General features: G+C 39.2%; 1 protein-coding gene across 1 annotated transcript in view; it reads left to right on the top strand.

Moving 5' to 3' along the window:
* The first annotated feature begins 536 nt into the window (after positions 1-536).
* Positions 537-20,702, top strand: part of BMPR2 (bone morphogenetic protein receptor type 2) — a 150,055-nt gene continuing 129,889 nt past the window's right edge. The window contains exon 1 of the mRNA XM_040228777.1: positions 537-1,622. Coding sequence (XP_040084711.1) covers positions 1,547-1,622 — 76 coding nt within the window. The 5' untranslated portion in view covers positions 537-1,546. The remainder of the gene's footprint in view (positions 1,623-20,702) is intronic.

Below are 20,702 nucleotides of genomic sequence, written 5' to 3'. Positions count from 1 at the left end.
AGTCCCAGAGGAGTCAGAGGCTAAATCACCGAGCTCGGAAGAGTTTGCCAAAGGCTGGACAACAGACACGTCTGCTCTCTCTTAAGCACACAAATCCCACGCGTGCCCGTCTAGAAGGTATGTGAGCGTCAAGGAGAAAGGCCATTGCTGCCCATCGCGGGCGGCCAGCCCCGCCCTGCTCTCGGTGGCTGGGGGGAGACTCGCAGCGCGAGAGCCCGGGAGTCAGCCTCAGCTAGCCCGGGAGCGAGGGGCGGGGACGGGCGGGGCCGCGAGCGCGCAGGCGCAGTGCGGGTCTTGTCGCGCCGCCGCCGCCGCTGCCGCCGCCCGCGCTGCACCACAGGCCGGAGACAGACAGGGCCGGGAAGAGCTGGAGACTGAGGAGGAGGCGGAGGCGGCGGCGGAGGCGGGGCGACTCCGGTGACCGGGAGCGCCGCAGACTGGCAGCTGCGGCGACTCCCCCCTTTGTGTCTGGTCTGCTCGGAGCCTCTGGAAGTGCTTCCCGGAGGGGCGCGGGGTGTCTCGCCGCCTCGCTGCCCACCCCCCTCCCTAGCCACCTACATCCGCCCTCCCGCCGCCCCCCGCCCTCGGCCCGCGACACCCGAGCTCCGCCCGGAGCCTAGAGCTGCGGGAAAAGGAGGCGGCGGCGGCGGCGGCGGCGGCGGCGTCTTCCTCTGGGGAGGGGGTTGGGATTCGCTCACAGGAGCCCTTGAAGGGAGAAGACGAAGCTTTTACAGTGGAATTTACCTCAGGCAAGATGGAGCGGCAGCAATAAAAAAGAGAAAGAGCGAGGAGCGCACCCGGGAGAGCTAGAAAGAGCAGCCTGCCGACCCCTCCCCTCCCCCGCTTCCCACCGCCCCTCAGCCCTCCGGCCGGGACCTGCCCAACCCTCGCAGGATTGTTCCGCGAAGGCGTGAAGGCGGTGGGTTTGTCCATGGAGGCAGGCACCTTTTTCGATCCTGTCGAGGAGGAGGATTTGCTGTGCTCAAGATCGGAGTAAGGAAAGCACCGAAGCGAAACTTAAAAGGATTCTTGCCCTCCCGGAGCACAGGCGATGCGCCTCGGGTTGCCGGGCGCCGCCGCCGGCCGTCCGGCTTCACCCTTCCCGGCAGTCGGGAACTTGTTCTGATCCTCGGCGCTCCTCGAATGCCCGCTGCCCACCCTTCGGCACCCTGGATATGTTTTCTCCCAGACCTGGATATTTCTTCGATATCGTGAAACTACGGGGGAAATAACTGCGGGCCTTTTTTTTTTTTTCTCGTCTCCGTGTTTCTCCCCACGGACATGCCTTCAGTTTGGGGCGCCAAGGCACCCAGTCCTGGGCGAATGAACACCCCCAGCCGCTAGGGAGAGAAATGAAGGGAATTTGTGCAGCGGAATGAAAACTCTACCGCTGGGTCCTCTCATCTGCCATTTGTCCTTTCAAACTGCATTGTAATACGGGCCGGAGAAGTCCGACGAGAGCGAGGACTAGCCTCCCGGCCGCGTTTCTCCGCCCGTATTCACTTTCCGTCTTTCTTTTTCTCTGCTCTCCTCGGCTGACCTAGGGATGACTTCGTCGCCGCGGCGGCCCCGGCGGGTGCCCTCGCTGCTGTGGACCGTCCTGCTGGTCAGCGCTGCGGCGGGTGAGTCGCCCCGGGTGGCGCGTCCGGGCCATTTCCCTGCGGCTGGCGGGGTGGGAGCCCGCAGAGGCCGAGGCCTGCGCTCGCCCTTCGCCGCGCGTCCCCTGATCGCCCCGGACCTGCGCGCCTTTCCCCGTCCTCCCGGAGACCTAACCTTTCACGTTTTCATGGAGTTTCAAATCCCCACACCTCGTATTCCCCACCCCCCACTCCCCCCACCGGGGCGGGGGGGAAGAAAGACACGTAGGGTGTGGTATCTTGACATTTTTAGCTGTGAGGTAATGCGGGGATTAAAAATAATATTTTAATCACCAGTGAACAGTGCCTATTAGGAGATCTTTGGGAACAGACCTGTAGATTTTTTTTTTTAATATAAAGAAGCAGATTTGGCTGTAAGCAGAAAGAATATCCACTGTAGAACACACACTTGAAGCTTATTTTTAGATGTAGATCACTCTTTGAGAATCCCTGGTACTTTGATTATTCCAAAAAATGTTGAGGAAGGCAGAACTGAGAGATTCTTAATACATTGTATACTACTGTTAATCGTTATTACCATTATTTTGTTTTGAAGTATATTAGTAATTTTCATCTTTTCAATCTGGACACATATTTTGTATACTTTTGGAATTACTTTTGGGCTTAGAAGTATTTTCGGTAAGTTTTCATTTAGTAATCTGGCTTTCTATTGGCTTTCCTGTCATTGAGGCAACTTTGACCTCACATCAAGACTTCTAGGAGATTTGAGTCCTGAAAGTCTTTTGACATTTTACTGAAACTTAAAGAGAAATCCTTTCTTTAGGATATTTTTTTCTTAGTTCTCAGACACCTTTAGGAAAAAACCTCGTTTTGTTTGCAATTACTTTCCCAGCAGTCTTTTGGTGATTTGCTTTTAGAAATTTTAGGGAGTGAATTATGCATATAATTCTTAAATTGGGTTTAGGATGGCCAGATAGATTATACATTTAGAAATGAATAGAGGACAACATAACACCTTTCCAGTTATTTTTTCTTAATAAGTATAATTTTCACATTCAATAAATTTCTCAATGCTGTGTTAGATTCGGAGATTGCATAGTTCCATGTAAAAACTGCATATTTTCACATTCAGTAAATTTCTCATTTCTTGTGTTAGATATGGAGATTTCATGTTTCCATTTGGAAAACACTGAAAAAAAGTTTGAACTTTTGTGCTTTTGATGTTGTTGATTGATGTCTGTTATGTTTATGATAGTTGTGTTAAAATAATATGAACTTCTGAATGTATTTTAACACTGATATTTTAATATTACTAATCATCACAATTCCTTTTGGGGAAAAGTGAATGATTTTTCTGTAGATTACTTTATATTGTGTTACCTCTTTAAATTCTCTAGTAATAAGCCATGTGGTTGGTCCCTGTAAAATATGAAGACAGTAAAAGGCTTTAAGTTTAAGCAGTCATTCTAAGAGCAGAAATCTCAGAGCATACACTTTTCAGTGTTGGTTATTCTTGACTTTTCTACAACACAGATTCTAATTTATAGTTGACAGAATTATTATTTTGTGATTAGAACTGATAAAAGTAAGGGAAAGATCAGTTGACTTAAAAAATGTGATTTCTGTTTGGTAAATGAAATATTAGAATAATGGTCCTTAAAAGGGATAGATTAATCACTTTAAAAGTGATAATAGTCATCTTTTTTTCTTCAGTATTACTAATTACCAGATGCTAAAATTTGTGAAGTTGGATTTCAGATCTGTAACAATAATAGTAACAACAGTATTTACTGAGTGCTAGCTATGTGCCAGGAACTGTTCTAGTAGCCTTACATATATTTTCTCATTTGATCCTTTTGACAGTTCTTTACTCCAGGTTCAGTAATGCTCCTTTTATAGAGAGGGAAGTACTCTGTGCATCCCCATGGACTTTAGCCCACCGGGCTCCTCTGTCCATGGAATTCTCCAGGAAAGAACACTGGAGTAGGTTGCCATGTCCTTCTCCAGGGGATCTTCCCCACCCAGGGATTGAACCCGAGTCTCCTGCGTTGCAGGCAGATTCTTTACCATCTGAGCCACTTGGGAAGCCTGGAGTGAAGTACAGAGAATTTAAATAATAACTCACCACACAGTAAATTGTGGAGCTAAAATTACAACCTGCACCTACCATGTTACCTACCATGTTAATGTAGGCAACAGCTTCTCAGTCTAATTGGGTACATGAGATAGAGTTAGTGTCTTCAGATTAACCTTTGAAAAGAAGCCTGAACTCTTGACAGGATCTTAGTACAGCACTTGTTATGCAGATGTCATGGTTCTAAATGTGCAAAACTTTGCCTAATATTGGAGTGGTTAGTGCAGTTTCATTAAGTGTAAGGTAGCTAGAGAGGGCCTGTGTGAACTTGGGATGTACAGATGCAATGATGTAACTAGACAGGTGCACATGGTGCAGCTGACAGGGAAATAACATTGGAAGATTGACATCACATCCCTCTACGGGGTCATGGATAAATCCTATTTCTTTTGGGTTCCTCTTTCCCACTTATTCTATCTAGTTCTCGGATCCTTAATTCTAAGAACAGTTGGTATGCAGAAATTAGAATTTATAGAAAATACATGCTTGTTTGGTTTGTAAATGAAGTCTTAATTTTAATAAAAGGATGCGATATAATGCAATACTTATTTAAGAGTCAGCTTCTGTTAAAAAATTTTTTTTAAATTTAAGTCGCCAGGCTGTTTATTTAGGTTGTAATGGTTACAAATAACAGATCTAACCCTGTGTCCTTCTCCACCATATGAGGAAGCAGACTCAGCTACTCTTTTTTCCTCTAGTCTTTGTTCTTGTTTTCATCTTTCTTGTCCTTCCTGCCATCTTTGTTGGCCTCAGAGGCCGGGGAGTTAATGGTATTTCGAATGGTCTCATTTTGGGGATCCAAACCTGGAAAGTTCTCCAGGACCCAAAGGAGTTCAGGAGACCTACATCCTTTCTTAATCCTCTCTCCTTATCTGGCTCAGTTGTGTCCATGGCTCAGTTGGCACCCATGTTAGCTGATTCTGCCTCATCGGTGTCAGCTGATTCTTCCTGCATTTGAAATAGTTCACTTGACAAGGTTTCAGTTTTACATACATCTCTTGAGCAACACACACGTTGTCTACAAAAGCTATCATGGCATATGGATTGTGGTGATGGTGGTATTGTTGGAGTGGGTGTAGGTGTGCGTGTGTGTAAAATGTGGGGAGAGAGATGTTTATTCCAGCTTTACTATATTAAAGGCCAACTTTCTTAACTGTGAAAGAGAAAAAATTGATTATTGTTCTCTGATGGGTAAGTTTTAATTATAAAAGGTACAGAATGAAGTCAGTGTAAATTAGTTAATTTTATAACTGGCCATATCACTTTTAAAAAAAAATTGTCGTTGACTTACAGTGTTATGTTAATTTCTGATATACAGAAAAGTATTCAGCTGTACATATTTCATATTCTTTCCCATTATGCTTTATTATAGAATATTGAATATAGTTCCCTGTCCTATACAGTTGGACCTTGTTGCTTATATATTTTATATATAATAGTTTGTATCTGCTAATCCCAAACTCCTAATTTATCTCTCCCTCACTGCCTTTCTCTTTGGTTCTCTAAGTCTATGAATCTGTTTCTGTTTTGTAAATAAATTCATTTGTATCCTATTTTAGGGTCCACATACAAGTGATATCATATGGTGTTTGTCTTTCTCTTTCTGACTTAAACTTCATTTAGTATGATAATCTTTAGGTCCATCCATGTTGCTGCAAATGGCATTATTTCATTCTTTTCTGTTACTGAGTAGTATTCTATTTGTATATATACCACATCTTCTTTATCTGTTAGTTTGATGTTGGACATTTAGGTTACTTCCATGTCTTGGCCATTGTAAATAGTACTATGATCATTGGGGTGCTTGTATCTTTTCAAATTATCGTTTTCTCTGGATACATGCCCAGGAGTGGAATTGCTGGATCATATGGCAACTCTGGTTTTTTAAGGAACCAGCATATTGCTTTCATTAGTGGCTGCACCAGTTTATATTCCCATCGGCAGTATAGGAGAATTCCCTTTTCTCCACATGCTTTCTAGCATTTATTTTTTATGTTCTTCTCAGTGATGGCCATTTTGACTGGTGTGAGATGATACCTCATTACAGCTTTTGATTTGCATTTCTCTAGTAATTAGTAAAGTTGAACATCTTTTCATGTGCCTATTGGCCATCTGTATGTTTGTTTAGGTCTTCTGCCCATTTTTTGATTTTTGTTGTTGTTGTTGTTATTGAGTAACATGAACTGTTTATATATTTTGAAAATCAAGTCCTTATTGGTCATATTATTTACAGGTATTTTCTTCCAGTTCTTAGTTTGTCTTTTTATTTTGTTTATGGTTTCCTTTGCTGTACAAAAGCTTCTAAGTTTGATTAGATCCCATTTTTGCTTTTATTTGCTTATTTATTTTTTTGGCTACAACATGTGGGATCTTAATTCCCTGACTGGGGATTGAACCCAACCAGGGATTGAACCCACATGCCCTGGAGTAGAAGTGCAGAGTCTAAACCACTAGTTTACCAGGGAAGTCCCTATTTTTGTTTTTATTTCTGTTGCCTTGGGAGACTGACCTAAGAAAGCATTGTTAGGGTTTATGTCAGAGAATGTTTTGTGCATGTTCTCTTCTAGGAATTTTATGGTGTCATGTCTTATATTTATGTCTTTAAGCCATTTTGAGGTTATTTTTGTGTAGTGTGAGGGAGTGTTCTAACTACATTGGTTTACTTTCAGTTGTCTAGCTTTCCTAGCACCACTTGCTGAAGAAACTCTTTTTCTCTGCTGTATATTCTTGCCTCCTTTCTCAGAGGTTAATGACTGTAGGTATGTGGGTTTATTTCTGGGCTCTCTTTCTGTTCCATTGATCTAAATGTCTGTTTTTGTGCCAGTACCATGTTGTTTTAATTACTGTAGCTTTGTAGTATTGTTTGAAGTCTTGGAGGGTTATGCCGCCATTTTTTTTTCTTTTTCTTCAGGATTACTTTGGCAATTCTGGGTCTTTTATCATTCCTTGTAAATTTTAGGATTCTCCTTTTTAGTTCTGTGAATTTGACAGGAATCTCAGCAAGTGTGTAGGTTGCTTTAGGGTAGTGGCTGTACCGCTTCCTTTGGTGCTTACTCATGTATTGCCTTGCTTTTGATGGTTAGTTTTGTGTATTTGCCTTGTCCTCCTGGGGATTCCCTTGTGACTCAGCTGGTGAAGAATCTGCCTGCAATGCAGGAGACCTGGGTTCAGTCCCTGGGTTGGGAAGATCCCTGGATAAGGGAAAGGTTACCCACTCTAGTATTCTGTCCTGGAGAATTATATAGTCCATGGGATTGCAGAGTCCAACATGACTGAGCAACTTTGACTTCACTTCACCTGTCCTCCTAATTGATAATTACCTCTAGAAGACAGGGTTCATATCTTAAGTTGTTTTGTAATATAGCATATTGCTAGGCACATACAAGAATTTAAGAGTTACTAAATGAATTAATAATAAAGAATTCTAAAATTGCTCAATACAGCAGATTATGTATTAGTAACTTATTCTTTCTTTGTCTCAGGCCTTTTAACTACAAAATAGTTTAAATGGTGTACTAGGAAGAGTACTGTCTTGAGTTAAGGAGATTTGCATTCTGTGTGATTCTGGATAAATAGACTATTTAACATAGTTGCAGTATTATGGAATTGGAGAAGATTATATTTGAAATGCAGATTCCTGGACACCAACCCAGACCCACTTAATATTGAGTGGCATTGAGTTTTAAGAATCTGCATTTTAAACAGATTTCCCCTAAGTAAAGTTTATGTACCTTAAAAGTTTGAGAACTATTGGATCTAAGATTTTTTTCTTAGATTTTACTTTATTTATTTTCTTACTTTTTGTGCCAGTTGTAACCTATTCTGGACCTTCTAATCAGTTAGTACTGATAACCAAATTTTCTTATTTTTATGCTCTCAGTAACTACCCAAAACCTTTTTCTTAAAATTTGCACGCTTTTCTTTATTGATTATTCTTAGTCTTAAGGATGATATGTTATTTAATTAAGTGTCTTACTCACCTCGTATTATGTTTATTTAGTTTGTACTTTTATTTGGGCCATTTTCCTTTTCCTTCTGCCAAAAAGGAAGAAAGAAGTTTTTTTCCCAGTAAATTTAGATGAGAACTGTTGATGAAGTTTAGAAAAAAAAAATTAGTGCTAAGCTAAACTAGAATATATTAATATAACATTGTTTTGGTTTCAGTTACAAATTAGTAATACATGGAGACCTCCAGATGGATAAATTGCATATATTAAGTTTCTGTCTACTAAAGAAGAAATATTTGATTGATACCTTCTAGAAGAAAATAAGTATAGGTGAATATGAAGAAAATAAATATAGTATCTAGAAATTCATGAGATTTGACTGTCTTGCATAGCACTTACACATGCCAAAGAGACTCATATTATCTAAGTATTTCCTCCTCCTAGTTAAATAATCTAAATAGGTTTTTAATTGCTTTCTAAACGGTGACTTTGGTAGACATTTGAGTGCAGTAGACTTAACTTGACTTTGTTTTTTTTTAAACTTTTGTTCGGTCTGTGAGATGGATATGACAGCTAAGATTACAACAATACATATATATATGTAGTCTATGTAAGGTTAGAAATAAGCCTGTAAATAAATGATATGAACATTTTGGAATACATTACCTCATCAGGAATACTAGAACACAACAGTTATTGCTTGCTCTTAATTTCAATATAGTAATTGTTTGACTGGAATTGTTTTGTGTTAGACCCAGTTTCTATTCCAATATGCACTCATGGGAGCAGCTAGAAAGGTATGGGGACATTAATAGGACAGATAATAGGACTTTCGGAAGGAGAACTAAAATGTCCAGCTAACAAATATTTATTAGTGCTTCCTCTGCACAGTTCTTTTCTAAATGTTGGTGGATTCAAAAATAAGAAATGCTGCTTCCCTTCTCCAACTGTCTCATGCCATAACCTATATCACTTTATGAAAGGGAATTCAATCCCATGCTGTGGTAAGCATGGGTAGGTATTTTGCTATCTTGTAAACCGTTTAGCGTTGTATTATTTTCTCTCTCTGCCTATCTTTCAGGATGAGAAATTCCTGTAGATATTCTCCAATATAGGAGAAGAGACTGTGTTCTTATGTGTCTTCTAGCTGATCCACACATAAAAATTTTTTTTTGGTGAGTTTGCCCTCTGCAAAATCTTAGCTTCCCAACCACTGAAAACTTGGAATCCTAACAGCTGGACCGCCAGAGAACTCTCCTTTTATATCTATCTTCTCTGTTCATCTTCTTAAAGAAAGAGCAGTGAAGCTTCTTGGTTCCCCTATCGTTAACTCTTTACTTGCCCTGCTAACCCCACACTGTACGTTAGGTGAGCAGTGACTTCCTAATTGCCAAATCCAGTCACTTTTCAGTCTGTTCTCTCAGACTTTTCTACCGAATTTGGTAGTTTGATCACTCTGCTTACAACTCTCCTCTTTTGACTAGTGACTTTCCTTTTCCTCTATTCTATATCTTCTCCATCTTCACTTCCCCTTCTAAATGGTTGTGTGTGTGTGTGTTTTAAATTTCCCTTAGATTGTCTTGAGTATACTTTTCTCTTATTGCTACTTCTGTTCCTTGTTGATTTTCTCTTATTGCTCCTCCTCTCTCAGGCTTTAATTATCCTTGAAAAGAGATGATTTCTAAATTAAATAGGCAACCAGAATTGGAAACTAGAAAGACTTGAATTCCTTCTTAGTGGTATTGTTGACTGTTCACTTTGTTTTATTTATTTATTTGGCTGCACCGGGTCTTAGTTGTGGCATACTCGATTTCCAGTGTTCATTACAGCATGCAGGATCTTTAATTTCGACATGTGAACTCTTTAATTGCGGTATGTGGGATCTAGGTCCCTGATCAGGGATCAGACTTGGACCTCCTGCATTGGCTGTGTGCAGTCTGAGCCACTGGACCACCAGGGTAGTCCCTGGCTGTTTTCTTTGGCACAGCACCTCCTTTGGTTTCAATATCCTCACTTGTGGGGGCTTCCCTGCTGGCTGAGATGGTAAAGAATCTGCCTCTAATGTAGGAGACCTGGGTTCAATCCCTAGGTCGGGTTAACCTCCGGAGAAGGGAATGGCTACACTCTCCAGTATTCTTGCCTGGAGAAATCCATGAACAGAGAAGTCTGGCGGGCTATAGTCCATGGGGTCACAGAGTCTACAGAACTCAGGGACTAACACTTTCACTTTCATCCTCACTTGTAAAGTGAGGAGGTTGGCCTCGTGCTTATAACACTTTTGCTTATGAAAAAAGAAAAGCCAGTGTTATGCTTAGTTACTAGTAAGTGTGTAGCACTTTGATACATTTGGTTATGATGGAGTATATGGTACTTTTAGGTTAGGGGAAACTGGAGTATTCTGAAATTGATGTAGGTACTGCTTTGAAGAAAATATAAATTTTTTTGCAGATGCATTTAGTATCTTGACTGTGTTGAATTAGGACCACAAAAGTGGTGTAAAGAAGGTCTCTTTAGGGAATTCAGTGGTGGTCCAGTGGTTAGGACTCTGCCTTAAAAGCTGAGGGCAGGGGTTCAAGCTCTTGTCTAGGAACTAAGATCCCACAAGCTGTGTGGCACCAAAAAAAAAAAAGTCTATAACTAAAGAGTGCTTTTTATTTATTTTTTGGCTGCACTGGGTTTTTGCTGCTGTGCGCATTTGTCTAGTTGCAGGTGTGTGGTGTGGGCTTGGCATGGTGGTGGCTTCTCTTGTTGTGGAGGACAGGCTTTAGGGCAGGCCGGCTTCAGTAGTTGCAGCTCTTGGGCTCAGTTGCTGCTGCTCCTGAGTTCTAGAGCACAGACGCAGTAGTTGTGGTGCATGGGTTTAGTTGCTTCGTTGCTTGTGGGATCTTCCTGGACCAGGGATCAAACCTGTGTCTCCTGCATTGGCAGGTGGATTTTTTTTTTTTTTTTTAACCAATGAGCCACCAGGGAAGCTGCAAAGAGTGCTTTTTAAATAGTTGAAATCTTAGAATTTTAGAGTTGGAAGAACCTTAGAGTAAACTTTAAATAGGTAGAGGTTTAATTAAGGAGGTTAGACTTCTCTACAATCTTGACTTTCATGTTAATTTTAAAATAAGTATGCCAAGGTCAATTTCGGCTCAGCCTTTACCCAGTTATCATACATGCTAAACTAGTGATACTTAATTAATGCCATTGGCTCAGTTGGTTGGAGAAGGCAATAGCACCCCACTCCAGTACTTTTGCCTGGAAAATCCCATGGACGGAGGAGCCTGGTGGGCTGTAGTCCATGGGGTTGCAAAGAGTCGGACACGACTGAGCGAATTCACCTTGACTTTTCAGTTTCATGCATTGGAGAAGGAAATGGCAACCCACTCCAGTATTCTTGCCTAGAGAATCCCAGGGATGGGGGAGCCCGGTGGGCTGCCGTCTATGGGGTCGCACAGAATCGGACACGACTGAAGCGACTTAGCAGCAGCAGCAGAAGCAGCTCAGTTGGTAAAGAATCCGCCTGCAATGCAGGAGACCTGGGTTCGATCCCTGGGTTGGGAAGATCCCCTGGAGAAGGGGAAGGCTACCCACTCCAGTATTCTAGCCTGGAGAATTCCATGGGCTATACAGTCCATGGGGTCACAAAGAGTCAGACACGACTGAACGACTTTCACTTCACTTCATTTCATTTTAATTTTAGGTTAGTAAGTTGTTTCTAACAGCTTTATTGGATATAATTCCTGTACCATATGATTCACCCATTTGACGTGTACAGTTCAATTCTTTTGGGTGGTGGTGTTCAGTTACCTAGTCGTGTCCAACTCTTTGTGACCCCGTGGACTACAGCCCTCCAGGGCTCTCTGTCCCTCACCATCTCCTGACGTTTGGCCAAGTTCATGTCCGTTGCATTGGTGGTGCCATCCAGCCGTCTCATCCTCTGATGCCCTCTTCTCCTTCTGCCTTCAATCATTCCCAGCATCAGCTTTGGGTATATTGTGTTATTAACTGTAAAAATTGTGGTTAAAAAAATATGTATATAATATATATATATAAAACAAGATTTGCCATTTCCACCATTTTCAGCTGTACAATTTAGTGGTATTAATTATATTCAGAGTGTGTACAGCTATCACCAAAACATTTTCATCACCCCAAACAGAAACTCTGTTATCATTAAGCAATAGTTCACAATTTCCTCCTCCTCCCAGCGCCTGGTAACCTCTAATCTATTTTCTGTCTCTGCGATTTTTGCTTACTCTAGATATTTCATGTAAGTGGAATCATACAGTATTTGTCCTTTTGTTACTGGCTCATTTGGCTTAGCATAATGTTTTCAGGGTTTATACTTGTTGGAGAATGTGTCAGAATTCCATTGCATTTTAAGGCTGAAAAACATTTCATTGTATGTGTTCATTCATCTGGTGATAAACTTGAGTTGTTTTCACCTTTCGGCTGTTGATGGGCAACGAATGCAGTGAATATTGGTGAACAAGTGTATGTTCTAGTCCCTGCTTTCAATAACTGTGCATATATACATATATAGTGGTGTAGTCGCCAAGTCGTCTCTGACTCTTGCAACCCCGTGGACTATAGCCCGCCAGGCTCCTCTGTCCATGGGATTCTCCAGGCAAGAATACTGGAGTGGGTTGCCATTTCCTTCTCCAGGGGATCTTCCTGTCCCAGGAATCAAACTTGGGTTTCCTGCATTGCAGGCAGACTCTTTAACCGACTGAGCTACGGAGGAAGCCGTATGTAAAATATCTGTGGGTGTAATTGTTAGATCATATGGTAATTCTGTGTTTAGTTTTTTGAGGAACTGCCAAGCTTTTTTTCACAGTGGCTCTACCATTTTACCAGCAGTGTACAAGTGTTCTACCTTTTCCACATCCTTGCCAATCTTCTTTTTTTTTTTTTTGTCATTATAACCATCCTAATGTGTGTGAAGTATTGTCTCATTGTAGTTTTGATTTCCATTTCCCTTATGATAAATGATGTTGAGCATCTTTTCATGTGCCTGTTGACTGTTTGTATATCTCCTGTGGAGGAATATCTATTCAAATTCTTTGTCCACTATTTTTAAAGAATACTTTTTTTTATTTCTATGCTGCATGGGTTGTGGGATCTTAGTTCCCCAACCAGGGATTGAACTTGGGCTACAGCAGTGAAAGGACTGAGTCCTAATCACTTGACCCCCAGAGAATTCACTAAAATGGTAATTTTATTGAGATATAGTTGACATATAGCAGCTTGTAAGTTTAAAGTGTATGACATGTTGACTTGATACATTTATATATTGCAGTGTGATTTCCACTGTAGATTTAGCTAACACCTATATCTTTGTGTGTGTTTGTGGTGGGAACAATTAGGACCTAGTCTCTTAGCAACTTTGAAGTTTTTATATGATATTGTCTAAGTCAACTATGATATGCATTATATTTCCACGAATACTTTATCAGCTGATTGCCTAAGTTGGTACTCTTAGGCATTTGCCCATTCTTTAATCATGTTTGTCTTTGTTGTCAAGTGGTAGGTGTTCTTTATATATTCCCATTCCTTATCAGATAGATGATTTTCAAATGCTATGGACTGCATGTTCTCCTTCAAATTCATATGTTAAAATCAACCCCTAAGGTGATAATACTAAATGGTGAGGCCTTTGGGAGGTGATCAGGTCATGAACATTGTGGCTTCATGAATTGGGATTAGTCTCCTTATGGAAGAGAATCCAGAGAGAAACCTTCTGCCATGTGCTGTTATAGCACCTTGCGTTGGTCTGCATGTCTCTCTTTATGCCAGTAAAATACTGTTTTGATTACTGTAAATTTGTGGTAAGTTTTAAAATTGGGAAGTGTAAGTTGTCCAACTTCATTCTTTTTTATTTTTTAGAAACATTATTTATTTATTTATTTATGCCTGTGCTGGGTCTTCGTTGCTGTACATGGGCTTTCTCTTAGTGGTGGTGAGTGGGCTTCTCATTGAGGTGGCTTCTCCTGTTGGAGAGCATGGGCTCTGAAACTTGAGTAGGCTTCAGTAGTTGTGATGCGTGGGCTTAGTTGCTCAGCTGCATGTGGAATCTTCCCAGCAGGAATCGAACTCAAGTCTTCTGCATGGCAGGTGGATTCTTATCCACTGTATCACCAGGGAAGTCCTTTTCGGTGTCTTTTGCACTTTTTGAATTTTGGATCATTACCCATTAACTAATATGAAATTACAAGTTAGGAAAAATTTAAATACTTAGATTTTTCTTATTACCAAAACTGTGCAGAGGGGGAAATTAACTTTACAGTGGAGAAATATGCAAATGCTACCTCAGTTAATCAAGATAAATATCATCAGTGATTAGTTGTGTTGATAATACTGATGTGAGATGAGAGAATGGCACATTACTTCTTTGGTTTTCCTCCATAAAACCCACAGTCCTAGTTTAGCTAACCAGGAGAAAAATATCAGTCTTAAAATATGCGACAGTCTACGAAATACCTGACTAGTATTCCTTAAAACTACCAAGGTTATCAGAGGCAAGGTTATCAGAAGGTTTGAGAAAGTTTCTCTAGGTCCAGAGGAGCCTAAAGAAACATGACTGATGTAAATAATGTGCTACTAACTATCCTGGAAGAGAAGAAGGACATTAGGGGAAACTAGTGAAATCCTGATAAAATGTGGAGTTTGGTTAATAGTAATGTAACATTGTTGGTTTCTTAGTTGTAACAAATATACCATATTAATATAAGATATTGATAATAGTGGGGGCTGGGCGAGTGGTATATAGAAAAACCTCTGTATATTTGCGGTTTTTTTGTAAAACAACAGTTGTTCAAAAATAAGTTTACGAAAAATGTACATGCTTATTTCATATAAGTACAATAAATAAGAAAGACAATTTTTAAATTCATAATCATGTTTACTTGAATATAAGAATCTTAATACTTTTAAGCCCTTTTCCATACATAGATTTTAGTCACACTGTACCCTGTATACACAACACAAATACATAAAATTGTACCTTGAAACCTGCTTTTTTCCTAAAACTTGTTGAATATATTCTCACTGACTCTTCATATATGTTGAATATTTTTCTCAGGGTGTATTGAAAGTATAGTATATTTTATTTATACAAAAGGCAGTCCTTTCATCTTTAAATTAGGGGCCCAATATCCTGTTTCTTTGAAATATTATGCAATCTACTCAATAAATTCTATTTTTCTTTTTCATTTTTGGCCACACAGTTCGGCATGTGGAATTCCCATACTGGGATCAAACCCATGCCTTCTGCATTGGGAGCATGGAGTCTTAACCACTGGGCCATCAAGGAAATCCCAATAAATTCTTTTTAAAGAAATTCTATGTGAGGAACTGGTAGATATAAAGTACATTTTTCTACTATGGTATGATGTGACTTTAAGAGTCTTATATATGATATGTCAAATTACATAGGATAAGATATAAGGGCAATTATTACCAAAAGAGATACATAAAAGTTTATGTACATACCTAGAGTCCTGGCGTCCGACACTGTTCATTAACCTTGCCTTGACCATATTAAGAAACACTGAAGGTGCACTGCATGGATTATCAAGCTATAATGCAAAATTTGTATAATCTTTCTTACCTGAAATGTGTTGACTGTGGACTTGATGGAAGAATTATGAAACATTCGGACTTCCCTGGTGGTACACTGGTTAAGAATCTGCCTGCCAATGCAGGCCACACAGGTTCGATCCTTGCTCCGGAAAGATTCTACATGCCAGGGAACTAAGCCTGCGTGCCACAAGTACTGAGCCTACATGCTCTGCAACAAGAGAAGCCACCACAGTGAGAAAGCCTGTGCACTAACTAGAGAGCCGCTCTTGCTCACTACAATTAGAAAAAGCCAGCTTGCAGCATCAAAGGCCTGGTGAAACCAAAAAAAAAGGGAATTATGGAACATGATAAAACTGTGATAGAGGCATTGGCTATAATAGTTTTAGATGGAATTGGATGTTTCGACTAAATGGAAGGACTAGTGGGCTGCCAGGTGAGGTCTTTTTTTTTTTTTCCCCACATGAATCTTTCTTAAGCCTTTAATATATCCATTAAATGTCTTACATATTTACTGTGTTATCTCATCAGTCTCAAACTAGACTCATCACTACTATTATTTTCCTGATTTAATAGATGAGTAAATACAGTCCTTTATACCTCCAAAGCACAGCATTAATATAATAGATACAGTGTTAGCCTGAAGGTATAAAATACTTGGAATATTTTAAGCATCTGAAAATCTTATTGGCATTTTAATAATTCAGAAATAATTGCCTTGACTAAACTGTTTCTTAGTTATATTTTTATTATATGACAGCAGATATTTTAGGTTTTGGTTGTATAGCATTTAGGTATTGGTAGATAATAAAAATTTTCATTGAAGAGTCAAAGTTTTTAAGTTTTGGAAAGGAAAATCAGTTAGATCAGAAGAATGATGATAAAATATTTGGTTGAGGATAAATTTTCAGTGTTTCCATCTGTTGTTAGTGATTAGAACTCCTAGGGGCCAGTCTAGTGTGAAGAGTAACTTTTTATATCCAGTTACCACACAAAGGGCCATATTATGGTGACAAGAAAGGCAAGATTAAAAACAAATGATGTCAATATATGAATTTATTATTTTACTTATTGAAACAGTTTTTGGTGGGAGATAATTTTCTGGGATATTTAATTATTTGTTTCTTTGGCTAAACCAGTGTGTTAGCTTGATGAAATTTTATCAAGAATGTTAAACTATGAATTCACTTTAGTCTTTACCTCTCCTGGTGGCTCAGACAGTAAAGAATCTGCCTGTAGTGTGGGAGAACTAGGTTCAGTTCCTGGGTCAGGAAGATCCCCTAGGGAAGGGAATGGCAACCCACTCCAGTGTTCTTTCCTGGAGAATTCCATGGACAGAGGAGTCTGGTGGGCTACTGTCCATAGGGTCATAAAGAGTTGGATATGACTGACTGATTTTCATTTTCACTTTAGCACCAACTTTTTCCAATTATCCAGCACTCCTCCAGGAATTATTATTTTGTCCATTAGGTTTATGAGAAATTCAGTTTTACTGGTTTTTGCTAAGACCTATTAGGAACAAGGCAGTACTCTTAAATTTGTAGTAAGTCAATTTAGATTTGTACACTAAGCAGCTAATAAGTTTTATACTTTACATCATCCTGTTAATGAAAATAGGTTAAATTCAGTAACTGAAAAAGATTAAATTCTAGTTATGGAATTGTGTCAGTAGGATAATTTAGATTATTATAAAACAGCAATGGTTATTTCTTGCTCATGCTACCTATCCATTGAAGACCGGCAGGGGTATTCTGCTCATCATTCAGGGATCTGGGTTGGTGGAGGGCCACCATCTTGAAAGTTGCTGGTTCCCAGAGGTAAAGTATAAGGTTTTTCTTGGCATTTAAGTGTTCTGCCTAGAAGAGATTCACACCACTTCTACTTATACTACTTTCGTCTAACTATTTAGCCTCATGGTCTCCCAGCCTCTAGGAAATGTGATCTTTTCAAGTGTCTACAAAAGGAATTTGGGTAATAGTATCATGTATGGATGTGAGAGTTGGACTGTGAAAAAAGCTGAGCACCGAAGAATTGATGCTTTTGAACTGTGGTATTGGAGAAGACTCTTGAGAGTCCCTTGGACTGCAAGGAGATCCAACCAGTCCATTCTGAAGGAGATCAGCCCTGGGTGTTCTTTGGAAGGAATGATGCTAAAGCTGAAGCTCCAGTACTTTGGCCACCTCACGTGAAGAGTTGACTTATTGGAAAAGACTCTGATGCTGGGAGGGATTGGGGGCAGGAGGAGAAGGGGACGACAGGGGATGAGATGGCTGGATGGCATCGCTGACTTGATGGACGTGAGTCTGAGTGAACTCCGGGAGTTGGTGATGGACAGGGAAGCCTGGCGTGCTGCGATTCACAGGGTCGCAAAGAGTCGGACACGACTGAGCGACTAACTGAATTGAACTGATAGTGATTGTAGGAAGTAGTAAGATATACTTGTATTGACTTTGCTTTGTATTTTAATACTTGTTTTTGCTTCTGGACTTTGATTTTATTTCTTTAAAAGAATCTTTGTTTTTTAGAATTCTAAAGTTGTAACAAAAAAATCATTAAACATTTCTATAGGTAATAAAGTATAGAAAATAAAAAGATCTATTCCCTCTTTACTTTTTCTCTAATCCCATTCCCTAAATACAACCAGTGTTACTAGTTTGGTGTATTTCATAGTTTTTTTGTATGTACCATAAATAAATATATGGATATAATGAGATTTTATTTTTTAAACAAAGGTAGAATCATTATGTACTGTATAACACAGATTTTGTGATTATCATACAGGATAGTTCTAGAAGTAAAATCATTTGTTCAAAGCTTGCACATTTAAAAATTTTGATACCAACTTTGAAATTTCCTGTCAAAAGATGGTAGCAGTTTTCATTTCTACCAATGGCATATCAAATATACATTCTTATACATTTTCCAAATATTTTATAATGTGAGTTTTTAAATAATTTTTTTGGCCAGAGCCATAGCATTGTATTTGTTTGCAGTGTTTTCATTGTTAGTGAAGCCAAGCTTTATATTTGTTTGAAAATTTTTATTGGAGTATGGTAAATTTACAATGTTGTGTTAGTTTCAAGTGAACAGCAAAGTGAATACATATATCCAGTCTTTTTTCTTTAAGATTCTTTTTCCATATTGGAAATTACAGAGTTTTTTTCCATATAGGAAATTACAGGGTATAGGCCATTACAGAGTATTGAGTAGAGTTCTCTGTGCCATAATGCAGGGTCTTATTAGTTATCTATTTTGTATGTAGTAGTATGTATACATCAGTCCCAATCTTCCAATTTATCTCCTCCCCTTATCCCCTGGTAACCATAAGTTTGTTTTCTGCACTCATGACTCTACATCTGTTTTATAAAGAAGTTTATTTGTACCTCCTGTTTTTTTTAGACTCCACATATAAACAATATCATATATTTCTGTGTCTGACTATACTCAGTGTGACAATCTCCATCCATGTTGCTGTAACATGGCATTATTTTGTTCTTTTTTATGGCTGAGCAATATTCTGTTGTATGTATGTACCACACCTTCTTTATCCATTCTTCTCTTGATGGACATTTAGGCTGCTTAAGCCAAGTTTCTTTTTGTATGCTTACTGGACAATTATGTTTCTCTTGAATTATGTGTTCAGGCATCAGATTAATTTTTCTGATGATTTATTTCTTTTTCTTACTAGTTTTAGGGTGATATTAATATTAGGAAATGATTTTATGCAATTAGAACTGTTTATTTTTGCTTTTTGAGTTCTGGGTTTGTGTTATCTTAGAAAAGCCTTTAATATATCCACAATTACCAAAAATTTTATCTTATAGTAGGTGAGTCTGTAGTTGTTTTCTTTTTAATGTTTAGATAATTTAATCCACCTGGAACTGTTCTTTGTGTTGTACATTTATTAACTTAATAACGTGGTAGATATTATGTATTATCCTCATTTACAGATAAGCAGTTTTAGGCACAGAAAAATTAAGAAACTTGCCCAAAGCAATATAGTTAACAAGTGATAGGGAGAATATAGACATGGACAGCTCATACTCTTAACTGCTGCACTCTACTGCTTCTTATATAGCCAAATTGTCTTTTATTCAGTGAATTCCAAGTAGAGAAAGTGTTTTGTTTGGGTTGTGAAGAGCATCATTAAGGGGCAGGTTATTTGGAATATATAAAATGTACTTCTGCTAACTTGTAGTAGATTTTTTTGCTTGTCCTGATAAATAGGTGACTAATACCAGTTGCTTACAATGCCTCAGCATCGGCACCCAGACATTTTAGCTCTCATTTAGCACCTTACCTATTACTTTAATTTAAAAGTTTCTAAGAACTCTAGTTGTTTGGGTTTCTAACTTAAAAGTTGAGGGAGCATCGAATAAGTAAATTTATGACCGACATCAATGGCTTAAAATGCCTCAGCATGTATATTCATTTAATGTATTCTGAATGAGTTTGAGTTAGAACCTATTCTTCTTGCAGTACCAGATACATTGTGTGGAAATACATTACACTAAGTGTAATGCTTTTGTCATTCTAGTTTTCCATTCCAGTGGTCATATTTCATAGGAGTGGTACAAATGTAGAAAAGAATAGCGGTACAAAAATGTGAGGGGACAGGGGAGTCTGAGGGAAGGGAGGGGGGAGTCTGAGGGAAGGGAGAAAAAGTAATTTACTTAATTTCCTCTTAAGTAAGAGGAAACTGTCTGTCTTTCTCCAACCAAACTTCCCCAGCTTGGTCTTGGTTTTTATCTCTGAATTAGTATAGGCTCCAAAGCAGCATACCATTCGTTGCGTAAGCTCCTCTAGGTTTGTGAATTCAGATATTTTTAAACAGTAGCCATGATATTGGAAAGTTTGAGAGTAAAGAATTGTATTTGAAAAGATAATTCTGAACAATTAAATGAATGACTATCAGAAGGAAGTTAATGCAGTCACGAGTACTAAAATTACTGTGTTTGTATTTATCATCTTGTCACTTAGGTGAACTGATGGCTGAAATCTTCTCAGCCCGTTGTATTTATTTAGGTCACTAATTATAGAATTTGTTGTTTAGAAGATTGCATCTAGTTAAGGTGTTTGGAGAGAAGAGTCCTGTGAGATTCAACTGAGTCATATCCTCAGTAATTATCTTGAGAATTGTGTTGGAGAAGCAGTGAATTTCTGCAGCTTATGAATATTTCATTATTGTTAAAGGAACCTGTTGTGTAAGATTTACCTCCTCCCAAAAATGTGACATTAATAATGTAATACTTGAATAAAAAGAATTTTATTGAGGGTAGCATCTCTCAGTAACCAAATGTGTGGTAAACATAGGTGTGAGACAACCGTAAGGAGCAGGGACAGAGGCTCAGAGGCCTAGTCAAGTGGGCTAGACTGTACAAAAAAGAGGAGGAGGGGAAAGTTCAGCTGAGTAGTCTTTTGTCTTTCCTGTGGCCACTGAGTTTTATATTCGATTGA

Source organism: Oryx dammah, unplaced genomic scaffold (genome assembly GCF_014754425.2).
Source record: "Oryx dammah isolate SB20612 unplaced genomic scaffold, SCBI_Odam_1.1 HiC_scaffold_27, whole genome shotgun sequence".
NCBI lineage: Eukaryota > Metazoa > Chordata > Mammalia > Artiodactyla > Bovidae > Oryx > Oryx dammah.
This window is presented reverse-complemented; position numbering and strand designations above follow the sequence as displayed.